Consider the following 13207-nt stretch of genomic DNA (forward strand, 5'->3'; position numbering starts at 1 on the left):
GACCTTCCACATAAGACGGTTGTTACTCCTTGGGGTATAGTATGCTAAATCCTTAAAATAACACCTGATGCATAGCACAAATTCAGCATAAAATAGCTCATAGAATTGTGACGGTGAAGATGATGATGAGGATAAACACTTATTGGTCATGGGGGGGTTTGACATCTTTAATACAACTTATAATGCCCTATAAAAATTAGGATTTCTTTTTCAGTCCTCTAAATAAATTAAAATCTTTTTGCTTTATTTAAAATTCTAAAGTTTTGTTTAAATATTGTTTTACTGTTATGAAAAAAACAGTGATTTTTCAACATGTGATCCTCGGAACAGAAACATCATCATCTCCTAAGAACTTGTTAGAAGTGCAGCGTCTCAAGCCTCACCCAAGACCCATGAAATCAATCCTCTGAAGGAATAATATTTTTATTGGTGCCTTCAGAAAATTCTGGTGCATACTTAAGATTGAGAACCTCAAGCCTTTGTCCAGCCAGGAAACAATCATTATCCCATTATCCACAAATGACCACCATTAAAATTCTAAGTTTGTTTCATTCTAATCTTTTCTCTAGTATAAATTCATTTCATTTATACTTATGTATATATCCAGTCTTTTTTCCTTCTCTCCAGTCATACACATATATAATAAATATTTTAATGCAATTTCTTTTTTTGAATGATGTTGAATACTTTTTATTTTGGTAATGAGATGGGAAAATGTAGTTTTGTACTGGATTGCATACAAAGGTTAGTTCTCCATTCTGAAATGGAATGCATGCATTCTTTCCTTGATGGGATTTGGAGGACTTTTACTTTTTTTTTTTAATTTGTTCTAATTAGTTCTATGTGACAGTAGAATGAATTTTGACACATCATACATAGGTGGAGTGTAACTTCTCATTAGTCTGATTGTACATAATGTGGAGTTATATTGATCATGTAACCATATATGTGCAAGGGTAATAGTGACCGATTCATTCTACTGCAATATTCTTTTTTTTAGAGAGAGAGAGAGAATTTTTTAATATTTATTTTTTAGTTTTCGGCGGACACAACATCTTTGTTTGTATGTGGTGCTGAGGATCGAACCCGGGCCGCACGCATGCCAGGCGAACGCGCTACCTCTTGAGCCACATCCCCAGCCTAACTGCATTATTCTTTTTATGGTTACTTTTTTGCTTTATTTTTATTGGTGCAAATTATTTATAGAGAACTTTGGGTTTCTTGGTGGAATACTTGTATTAACCCAAAAGGATAATTTAGTCAATTTCATGGACATTATATATTTATGTATATATTCCAGTCTTTTTTCCTTACACTTCCTTGTATGTACTTATGCTTTCTTTTAAAAAAAAAAATTATCATGCAGGGCTAGTGTTGTGGCTCAGTGGTAGATAGAGCATTTACCTCGCATGTGTGGTGCACTGGGTTCGATCCTCAGCACCACGTAAATAAATAAAATAAAGGTATTGTGTCCATCTACAACAAAAAATTTTTAAAAAATTATGCTCTGGGTCTTATTGCCTACTTTACCACCTTTAATCTTATGTTATGACCCTATTAACCATGTGATTAAATATATTTGAAACCCTTTTAAAATACATGAGTACATATTATATCATCCAATGAGTATCACATAATTCATTAACCAACTCTTAGACATTTGAGTTGTTTCCAGTTGTTCAGGAAGAATATAAGCAACACTGAATTTAAAACTTATAATCTTAAATCATTTGAATATCTATTATTATTTCCTCAGCATGAATTTATTACTGGGATGGAATTACCAAGTCAAACTATGAATTTTTATATTTCTTAAGATATATTATCAATTTCTCTTTCAGAAAAGAGGTAGTAATTGAAACTCCAAACAGCAGTTCAAGTGTTCATCTTTGAACCCTGGTCAACTCTAGGAATAGCAGTGCTATTGGTTTTGTGCTGGTTTGATAGGAAGATACATATGAATTGTTCATGAATAGAATGTACAGCTTGGCCTCAGTAGCTTTGTGTTTTCTGATCATTCTATTGAACTACACTAGTACATTCACAGTATAAATGACAGTTATCGACTTGGATGTCTACTCTTAACTACAGGGGTAAAGATTAATATTTTCTAAAGTTTATTCAAGTACTACCTTTCCTTACCCGACACAGATGCAGAAAGTTTTGTTGAAAGCATATTGTAGCTCTTGCAAAGGTGTGTGATGGAATTAAAAAACAAAACAGTGGGCAGTATGGGTGGGATGGTGAGCCCTGAACTTCCAGCTTTAGGCATCAACTGGATTAGAGAGCCTTCAAGAAGAGAAAAATCATTTCTCTGTCTAGTATTAAAGCAGTTTACTAAACCGTTATTAATATGAAATCTTGCTAGTGGGAGAATTGTCAAAGGGATCTGAGTGTTAATGCTAAACCAACTGGAAAAAAGTATTTTATCACTAAGTTGGCAATTCTGTATACATTTAACTTAAACAGCTATGACAGGGCCAGTGGAACACTTGTCTAGCATGTATGAGGCTAGGTTCAGGGTCCAGCACTGCAAAAAACAAAATAATAAAACAGCTGTGGTGAAGATGGATTTGTGATAGCATTATTGAATCAATAAAATGAAGTGCCACTGAAACTTGTTTTTAAAAATTTGTCTTAATCAATTACTATACATGACAGTAGAATGCATTTATGTAATTTGATATATATATATATATAAATGGGGTATAATTTCTCATTTTTCTGATCGTACATATTGTAGAATGACACCGGATTTTCTGATCGTACATATTGTAGAATGACACCGGTCGTGCAGTCATATATGTATAAAACTTGTTCTTTGAGCTTGCATTTTGAAATTTTTTTTTTTTTTTTAGTTTATGTTGTATTAATTAGTGACTTCTCCCTGGGGTCTCCAGGGTGCCTGAGGCTTCCTCAGTGCTGCCCAAGATGCGGGAAGGGCATCCTCAGCACAGACTCTTAGCTGGGGAACTTGAGGGGATTGAGTATTCTGGTGAGGAAGATAAGGAATGGCCCAGTGCTCAGAGAGCCCACCCAGAAGGACACAGCAGATTACTGCTGGTTAATCTTGCAGTCCTCTAGAACATGAAGTCAGTGTTCCTAAATTGCTTCTTAGTTCTGCTTTTGATCACAGACTTTTGAGAATCTTATGAACAGGGCCCTTCCCTCAAGAAAGTACCACCATGCAAAGTTTACATTCAGTTTCAGCAGGTTATGAATTCCTTGAGGAAGCTCCTGTTTTAGGCACATTGTCTTCAAATAGGCATTTTTCTCTCCTTTGGAGGTTTCCATTTAAAATAATAATGAAAATATTTTCTATTTCCACATGCTTTTCTGTTTGTAGAACCATTTCACATACATTCTTTGGTTCCTGTCCATAATCCTGTCAATGGATACTCTTATCCTCACTTGGCAGATGAGGAAACTGAAGGTCAGCAAAGCACGGGATTTGCTCACAGTCCCCTGGTCACAAAGTCAGTGAATGGTGTGCGGGATCAGTAGCCAGCACCATTGGACATTTTTCTATACGACCTGACATTACGTGAACAATAAAAAGGGAAATCTGGCAAGCAAAAATGAGATTGCCTCCCACATTTAGAAGAATGATAGGGAAATCCTAAACGAATGCCAGGTTTAAAACATGAATTATTTATTAAGAACTGTATCAGCTTGCAAGATAAAGCCACCGTAGTGGTGTGCAATGGGGATGCTCCCTGCTCTGTTGCTGGTTAATCATATTTATAAGTGACTGAGAGCTCCTCCTATCCAGTCTTACTCTGGACCACAGACACCAAATAGCCAAGAAGAGCATCGGATGGCAACAATGTAAAATGCCATTTTTCTTCATTGGTAAAAGGATTTCTGGACCACTCTGAACCATCCACACCATCACACACGTAAATCAGGTGCTGCTTTTGTTTGGGCCATTTGGCTGTGTGGTTTTGTTTTTGTTTTTAAATCTTTTCTAATTTAAATTGCACTCTTCAGAAGAGTGACAGTTTATTTTAGCATGAATCATAAAGCAACAGTGCATTGCGTGCATTCAGTGAACAAAATGCCTGTTTTCAAAATGTTCCAGAAAGGCTGTGCAGACAATTGCCAGAATGACAGTGTGGCCTTACATTCCCCGCAGAATAAATTCGAGAGCTGTCAAGAGACATCCCAGCTTACTTTGATTGCACTGATGATGCACAGAAAGAGAAACAACCTCAGACCCAGATTCTCAATCTATTTAGGGCTTGATAGGCCATCATCTGTAAGGCAGACAGAAGAGAAGGGGCCACAAGTGTGGCGGTCACTGCAGTAGGCTAACACCATTTTAAGTAAGATATACTCTTTTGTACCAATTAGTGTGCACCGTGTATTTTGAGTGTGTTTCTGTCAAATGACTTTTCAGCATACTTTAATCTTCTAATCTTTAATCTTTTTTAATTATGAAAATAATCCATACTTATAAAGCATGGAATTCTTAAAAGACAAAATTAACTTTATTCCCTGTATTCTGCTTTTTCAAATCCTGCTTATTTCCTCTCTTTGAGGAAACCAACATTCACCACTTGCTACGAATTCTTTTTCTTTTTCACATAAACATTTATTCATATACATATTATGGAATTTTTCTCTTTTGTCTTTTGTACAAAAATTGGATCATAGCAGACTTAGTATGTATACCCTTAACTTTTTTTTTTTTACATTATAATGTATATCTTTTTCCAGGTTGGTACATACAAATAAGTCTGTTTTAATAACTGAAAAGAATTTTATAGTATGGCTTCTGTATGTATCATTCTGTTTATCACCTAGTAATGAGCATTCTGTTCGTTTCCAGTGTATAATTAATGCAAATACTCACTATTGCAAAATAAGCACCATCATTTTATAGACTTTATCATTATTTTCCTCTCAGTAAAAAAGAAATGAAAAAAAATAGGAACTTCCCAGAGTCAGCCATTGTCTGTAATCATGCATTTCTATAATTAGTATGACACAACTTAATAGAAATTACAGAGATTTGTGTGTAGGCTATGTCTTTATATATGGAGAAGCCCTAAACGTTGCTTTTATTTTCTGTTGGAGTCATTTGTGGTTAGCTTCCATGTGGGGATTCACTGCAGAGCAGAGGTGATCTTTCAACTGTCATGACATCCCATCTAGATCCCTTTGTGAGCAAATCAATTACCTGGGTTTGGGCAAATCTAGTATTCTAATGTTAGTGTACCCAATCAACCATGGTTTTCTAGTTTTACCTTGTTAGACCATGGTCTTGGATTTTTATGAGTGAGAGAGCCTGGCTTTTAGAGGGCATTAATTTAAATACTCTCTGTGGCATTATTTTCAAATCAGGAAGGGAGGAAATGCTGCTCTGATGACGTGAAAAATTTGCCCAGATCCCCTCAGTTGCTTACTGTGTGATAAATGATGCTCCTGGCCACATGTTTCAGGATTTTGAGTACCCAGGAAGAATTCTTACAGTGTGATTACGGAAACAACCAATTTCCATAAGTGAAAATGAGCATGCTTGTTAATGGGGCCGCAATTGCCTATTGCATTCAATCACATTTATAACTAGCAGGGAGAATGATTGTTTTGCATGATTTAGTGTTTACACAATTACCATTGCGCGGCCAAGCTTGCTCTACTAGAGGCTTGGGAAAGAAGCATATGTGGTCCTTTTGCAGGTAATAAAATGGAAAATCCAATTTGCAATTGCAGAATAAGCCTCTGAGTGATATATGATCTTCATAGCAGCATCGGTCAGAGGGTCACCGCTAATCACGGCGCTGCCTGGCTTCCCCAGTGGCCTGCGCCTTCCGACTGAGGAGTGAGCAAAGTGAATCTGTGTCTGGGAGCCAGTCAGCGTGTCTGTAGATGCACCACTTTCTAGCTTATTAGATCCTCTTTGTCACAGTGCTTAATCCTGCTGCCTGATCCTTGTTACAACACCACCAGAGCACTGCTCAGCCTTCTAATAAAGGGGATGGGTGAGGGCTCCTCACTCGACGCACTGAAGCGTGCGCTGCTAGGGCGATTGCTGGCTGACTGACAGCGGGGTGAGATGCTTCCTGCATGTTATTACTTAAAAGGGAACCTACCCAGACAGCTGACAGACGAGCTTTGCTGAGGCAATGGTAACTTGTTGCTAGGCCAAGATGAGACGGGTGTCATCTTTTCACACAGTATAGTGGCCTAGCTTTACTCTAATTATATTAACCCTCTTCTGAAATTACGGCATGCCAGGCTGGTGCAGAGTGAGGTAAGAGAATCCAGAGACAAATAGCTCGCTGGGAGGATTACAGCTACGCAGGAGTCATGTTATCCACCAGTGACATTAAGTTGAAAAACAAAGAAGCACGTTCGATCGTGCCGAGCCCCCATTATAACTCTGCAGAGGCATTGCTTGGTGAGGCTCGTGTAGATTTCTTGAGCCTTCCTTGAGGGTTGGCTGAGGATGTTAAACGTGGTTTTCATGATGGTTTGTTAAAAAGAACCAAGAGCAACCAAAAAGAAGCTGTTGTTTTCTATTTTAGTGTCCAGTGAACCTGAATCATTCTTTTCTTTTAGGCTCCCCAGTTCATGAAGCGCCATGAAGCACCTGGATATTTGATTTACTAACATTATTTGATACTAAAATAGACAAGTGAACATGGGTGGGATAGGGTAACCCAGAACCCCTGTACACCCCCAGCCAGAATGTGCATGTAGGTTTGAAGTGATAGAAATAAAGATCCTCATGAATAGCCCATGGTCCTTACTGTTTTCCCTTTCAGACTCCTTTTCCCTGAAGGGAGTGTGTCTAGCTCACATCCAGTGTCTCCTGTGTGCTCCAGTTAGCAGAAGTCATTAGCAGTCCCCTCTGCCTCTCCTGTCTCTGCTGACAGCACTAAATAGAGACATCACTTGGGACTGACAGATCTCCAGGGGTTTAGAGGCTTCAGACAGAAGGTCATGGCTGACTTTTCTTGGCATAATTTCCCTAGGTCTGTCTTCCATGTGTGGCAGTCAGGGAGCATAGAACTTTGGTGCATTATTTTTAGAGGATTATCATTAAAAAGACTTCACATTTAGAAAGAAGCTGCTAAGCAGTAAACAAGAGGCTGTGCACACTCTGGCTGATGTGGGCTTGTCGGTTGGTGTTAATAGAAGGTGAGCTCTGCTTTCCTACAGAAGTACCCACTGGAACCTTAAGTTCTAGGATGGCCCACTGAAACCTGCCCAGCTCATGTTGTACTTGTACTTTGGATTATTAGGGCAGGCCTGGGAATGGGGAGAAGGGAGCTTGTGATACAGCCCAGGGGAAGAAGAGAATCTTTGCCTCACTGTCCTGATAAGTCATCCCCGATTGCATTTGGAATAGCTAAGGCTTGTCCATGGCATCTTTCCCAGACCTTAACCCTGGTCCACGTTGCTCACACTGACTAAGGGTCCTAAAAATACAGCATGGCCAAAAATGCTTTGTATTCCAAACATAGCTACCTTCCCTCTTCTCCCTGCTCTTCTCCCTAAAGTTAAAAAAAGAAACAAAAAAATCTTACTCCTGCCATCCCCATCTGAACCACATACAGGGAAGCCATGCAGTTGAATTAATTAATTCATGGTAACTATGAATGATGGGAAGTCCTGGGTGCTTGTTCAACAGATCCTATCAACTAGAAATTCAGACTGTATTTCTCAGTAGAATAAACAGTATTGGGGAATGAGGAGGAAAAGGATTTAGGGAAGAATAGCTACCAGTGGGAGAACCCCTTTGCTTAGGAGTTAGTTCACATCCTCATCACATAAATTTACAGTTCATGCCTTTCATGTTTTTTTTTTCTTCTTTTTCTCATCCACTTTGGAATACACATTTTTCCAGGGGATTATTATTTGTTTCATAGTTGATTCCATGTTGAGTCAATGGGAAGGGCTTAGAGGTAGGACAACCATAATATTTAAGCATACTTTGTATCTTAGGGAGATGTTTTGAGAGAGGTTTGTTTACTTGTAGCCCCTCATCCCCAGCTTATTAGTGAATTATTGCACCACGGTTACTGTTGCCTGGCACACAGCCTCTCTCCCCTCAGTGACTGTGCATCCTAAGAACAGTGGGTAACATATACCTTGTGTGTGGAAAATATGACATGTCAGAAATTCAGACTTGTCCTGGACAAGGTGGCACCTGCCTGTAATCCCAGCGGCTCAGGAGGCTGAGGCAGGAGGATCTCAAATTCAAGGCCAACCTCAGCAAGAACAACGCACTACACAACTCAGTGAGACCCTGTCTCTAACTAAAATACAAAATAGAGCTGGAGATATGGCTCAGTGGTCAAGTGCTCCTGAGTTCAATCCCCAGTACCCCTCCACCTCCCAAAAAAGAAATACAGACTTGTCTATAAATAGATGACTTTTATCAGAAATTTATACTATCCTCATTTTTAGTAAAAGGGAAAGTTGGAGAAAAAGAAATAATGAAGAAGTGATATAGAAGAGAGGACACAGGCATACCACAGATTAGATCTCCTAAGAGGAAATAAGAAATATAGAGAAATGGAAATGATACTAGTGTCTCTCTTGGAAAGCGAAGAACCCTCATCCCCAAGTAAAGATAAAAACAAAAAATAAATAGCAGTCCCTTGCCAACAAGATCCATCCCAGGAAAGATACCCAACTAAACAAAATTTATACACCCCTTGGATTTTCATTAACCCCAGGCAGCTTTTGAACTCAGGGCTCAGGAAATCAGGCTCATTAATTTCCCAAGTGACTTAATATTTGACTAATGATGTTTAGCCATTAAAATGAGGAAATTGACAATATCAGTAATCTTGGAGAGAAATGCATCTGCCTATTTTTGTACTCAACACCAGCCACTTCTTTTGTTTCTTTGGAAAGAGCATGATGAATTGCTCTCTTAATACTCAGTAATATGTTTTTTTAAAAAAGAGCATTTTGTGAAATTGTAATCATTTTTCTTTTCTTTCTCCATATTTATGAATAGTTACTATTGCATATAACAAAGAGAAAAAAGATTGAAAGTATATTTCTATTGTTTTAAGAAGAAATAATACATCATCTTCCTAGTAAAAGTTTTCATTTATCCTTTCATTCCCAAAGCTCGTATCAGCTAGGAAATGATTTGTGTTGTGGTCTAGTTATGTCCCAGAATATGTTTTCATTATACTGACTTAGGATAAAATAGGCAGTAGAGCCTCAGATCAGGACAAACATGCCACTTTGGTGGTATCCTAAGAAGAAAGATTGCTGAATATCTGTCTTCAAATAGCCCTGGGAGTCTTGGGCTTGGACCAGAAGTCTGAAAATGGACTTGTCCAGTAAAAAGTCTTTTGGTGTCAGTCTGCGGCTGTGAGAGCCACATGCATCTTTACTACTTAACTTTTCTTTCACTCATAGGCAAGCACATGATAGGATGGTCTTTCACTCATTGCTTTTAATGTTTTTGAATACATGGAAAAGGAAGAAAGAAGGAAAGTAAACTGACCATCAACAGGTGATATCCGAAGGAGCCTGTGCTTGCTCATTTATATGCTACCTTCATGAGCTCATGTTTATTGATCCAGATTGACCTGCAACCTGATTGCTTCACCAGATCCTGTAGATATAAAATAAGGTCTGGAGTCAGGTTCAGATTTTCTGATTTTGGACATATTAGTTAATTTCCTCAAGTTTCCATTTCTTTACCTATAAAGTGATGTTAATAACTGACCTTGGAGATTACTAGAGAATTAAATGAGGAAATGATTTTTAAAAGGCAATTTGTAAACTGATTAGAGCTATACAAATGTTAGTCTCCATCATTACTATGTTAATGAGATTCATTTAGGTCTCATTCTGAGATGTGCTTATGCTAATTGAATAATACAATAATAATTTTCCTTGTTAACATTCTTGTTTTACTTCACTTGTATTCTCCTTTGCTTGATGAAAGAAGTGGTGTTGATCAGATTGGGTTTAGATCCAAAAGGACAAGTGGAGATGCACATTGATGTTGTCAAGGTAGAATTTAAGGAGGTTTTAATATCACTTCTCTCAATCTTGAACAAGTCTTTTTTAGTCTCTAGCAGGTACCCAGAAAAATAAGGCATATGCTTCATTGGCAAGAATTCCTTCCAGGTTTGTTTCTTTCCAAATCCTCCTGCTCTCTACTTGCTCACCCATCCTTCCTTTCTCCTTCCTTCCATCATTTGGTCTTAATTTTTTGAACCAGGGGATAATAACTGGCATTCATTGGGTCCCAGTGATGACTTAGGGTAAAAATGTTTAAAAACTCAAATGATTTTTTTGATCCATTAAAGTACTTCGGGCTATGCTGTGATTGCCGAGCATAACTCCTTAGATGGATCTGTGTTGAATTAAATGACCTTCACCTTTTTCACCTTTTTCATTTCCTTTTCATCTTTTCAGGAAACTTGGATTTAACTGGTCAGAAGCAAGTATTCAAAGCAGAGAACAATCCCTGGGTTACCCCAATTGCTGACCAGTTCCAGCTTGGCGTGTCCCATGTGTTCGAATATATTCGTTCTGAGACATATAAGTAGTAAGTAGACTCTGATTTTCTGAAATAGTAAACTTTGATTTTTATGGTGTTCATAACTATGCCATTTTTTAAAATTATTGTGTATCATTGTCCTATTGTTGGCGGTTAACAGGTAGCATTTCAAAATATTTTGTTAAAAATTACATGTGGTGGACTGGGGCTATAGCTCAGGTGGCAGAGTGCTTGCCTTGCATGCACAAGGCCCTAGGTTCGATCCCCAGCACACACACACACACACGCACACACACACACACACACAATGACTAGTTTTACTTGACATTTTCAAAGGTGCATTTACCAATTTTGTTTAGAGTATTTTTTAAGGTATTAAATTAGTTGAATATCCATGGCACTCAGGAAATTCACCAGACGCATTAAGATCAGAATATATTACTCTTCTGTGAGTGCAAAGAATTACAAGTGTTATGAGCAACATTGTTAAGCAGCGTATTTATAAAATCAGTAGAGAGTAGTAGGAAAGCATCCTTCTATTATTTAGAAGAGTTTACTCTAGTGAGATGATAATCTCTAAGAGAAAGAGGGGGAGAACCAGCCAGCTGAAAAAATCACAGGATCACAGTACCTCAAGTCTCCCTTCAGAATAAGGGGGCTGTGGAAAACCGTTCCTAAAACCTAGCTGTTCCCAACTCCTCCCTCCTTGGTTCAGTTCCTCATTCCCAAACCAGTCATTTATCTGAATAACTGATCCCTAAGGCTGAAATTAGCCTGCTTCTAAACACCTACAAAAAAGACTTGAAAAAAAATCCATAGTCAAATTTAATCTGTGTTTCAGTCAGCTTTTTTGCTGTTATGACTAAGAGACTGACAAGAACAGTGGTAGAGGAGGAAAGGTTCATTTGGGGGCTCACAGTTTTAGAAGTCTCAGTCCATAGACAGCTGGCTCCATTCCTGAGGGCTCCAGGTGAGGCTGAACATCATGGTGGAAGAGTGTGGCAGAGGGAAGCGGCTCAACATGATGGTCAGGAAGCAGAGAATAAGCCAAGCTCACTAAATATATACCCCAAAGCCATACCCCCAGTGCTCCACCTCCTCCAGCCACACCCTACCTGCCTCCAGACACCTCTTAGTTAATCCCATTGCAGGGATTAATTCACTGATTGGGTTAAGGCTGTTACAACCCATTTGTTTCTCCTCTGATCCTTCCTGCGTTGTCTCACACATGAGCTTTTGGGGCATACCTGACATCCAGACCATCCCAGTTTGTGTTCAGCATGAACTTTTGAAAATTTAACAAAATTTTTAGGAAACTTGGATTTCACTGGTCAGAAGCAAGTATTAAAGGTCATTAAAGGTCATATTCAATTAAAAATCACTCTCCTTTTTTCTTTTTTTCCTGATTTGAGGGGGAGGAAAAGTATCAGAAAGATGCTGCCATTCAACATAGTTCTCACTGAATCTGTGCTGTGCTGGTGGGTCTGGATCCAGTGACAGGACTGAACCTGTCCTTCTAAATGGCCATCTGTGGTTCTGTAGCCTTAAAGCCTGAGCACCCTGAAGAATAATGACATGAAAATTAAATACACCAAAATTGCCAAAACAGCAGTATATCCGCATAGATAAAAGTATGCTTTAGATTTTTTTTTTTAAGGCATTACTCTGACATTTACAGTATAAGCCTTGAGTAAAGTGAGAATAACTATAGGATATGCATTATTGTTTCATGACCTGTATAGATATGTTCAATTATTATGGATTCAATTTTTCTTTTTAAAAATGCAAATGTAGCTCAGCCTTAGAAATTAGTGTCGTTAATGAAAATGTGTGGAAATGTAGTTGCAAGTTAACAGATTATTATTAATTTTGTTCTTCTTGTAATTAATTGCCATTGTGTATTTTAGGGCTCTGATTTTTTTCTTCATAAATGTGAAGCTGTGTAGAGCTTGGTTTGTAGGGTCATCTTTTAAAAAAACCCTGTGTATGTGATAGTATACAGAAAAATACACAAATAAACTACTATTAATCCAGAACTGAAAGAAATTATCTCTTTATTATCCTGGTTAACAAGTTTTTAATTTACTGTAAATTAATATATTATTTATGGAGGATTAGAATATGTTGCCCATGAAAGTGCTTTTAACTTTAATTTCATTTAAAAAGATTAATTTTGGAGTTTATGGATTTTAAGTATTTCAGAGTTTTTATTAGGCAGTTAATCACCTTTATACAGTTTATAGTTGATTTCCATTTATTTAAACGTGGTGACGATTCTGGATAAAGGAGAGGTTTAATGCTTGGTTGAGTCAATTGGTAGTTAGTTACTTAGAATACATGACAAACATATTTTAATCAGTAACATATTTAATGTATATATTCCTTTTTGTTTGAAACTGGGGGTCAAACCCAGAGCTTTGGAAATGCAAGGCAGATGCTTTGCCTGTGAGCTACATCCCAGCCCTGATGTATCTATTCTTATCTCCATTATTAGCTTCCTACTTTGGGGGCGGGTGGCATAACCAGAGCAGGTTCCTTGCTGTCAACATGCTTTTTGTATTTGAGTTCCCCTCCAAGTACTCACTGCATACCTTCTTCTCTATAGTTAAATTAATGTTCAACAGCTTAAGTAAGCACTGAGTGCTATTGTCCCCTATCTAGGGGGACCACCCGGTACCCCTTACATGGCTCTTAGAAGCAACTCCATGAGCCTTTGGTGGA

At 38.0% G+C, this 13207-nt stretch overlaps 1 protein-coding gene across 2 annotated transcripts in view; it reads left to right on the forward strand.

Annotated features, from left to right (window-relative positions):
• Rsu1 (Ras suppressor protein 1) overlaps positions 1-13207 on the forward strand; it is a 186641-nt gene that overhangs the window by 89384 nt on the left and 84050 nt on the right. The window contains exons 8-9 of one of the 2 annotated variants that reach the window (XM_046423029.2): positions 10402-10534; positions 11899-12499. In XM_046423029.2, the coding sequence (XP_046278985.1) occupies positions 10402-10534; position 11899 (134 nt within the window). In that variant the 3' untranslated portion in view covers positions 11900-12499. Of the gene's footprint in view, positions 1-10401; positions 10535-11898; positions 12500-13207 lie in introns of those variants that run through there. The other variant, XM_046423028.2, reaches the window with a different exon arrangement.

Source organism: Marmota monax, unplaced genomic scaffold (assembly GCF_021218885.2).
Source record: "Marmota monax isolate L192 unplaced genomic scaffold, Marmota_monax_Labrador192_F-V1.1 WCK01_AAM20220418_F8-fsc00098, whole genome shotgun sequence".
Classification (NCBI taxonomy): Eukaryota; Metazoa; Chordata; class Mammalia; order Rodentia; family Sciuridae; genus Marmota; species Marmota monax.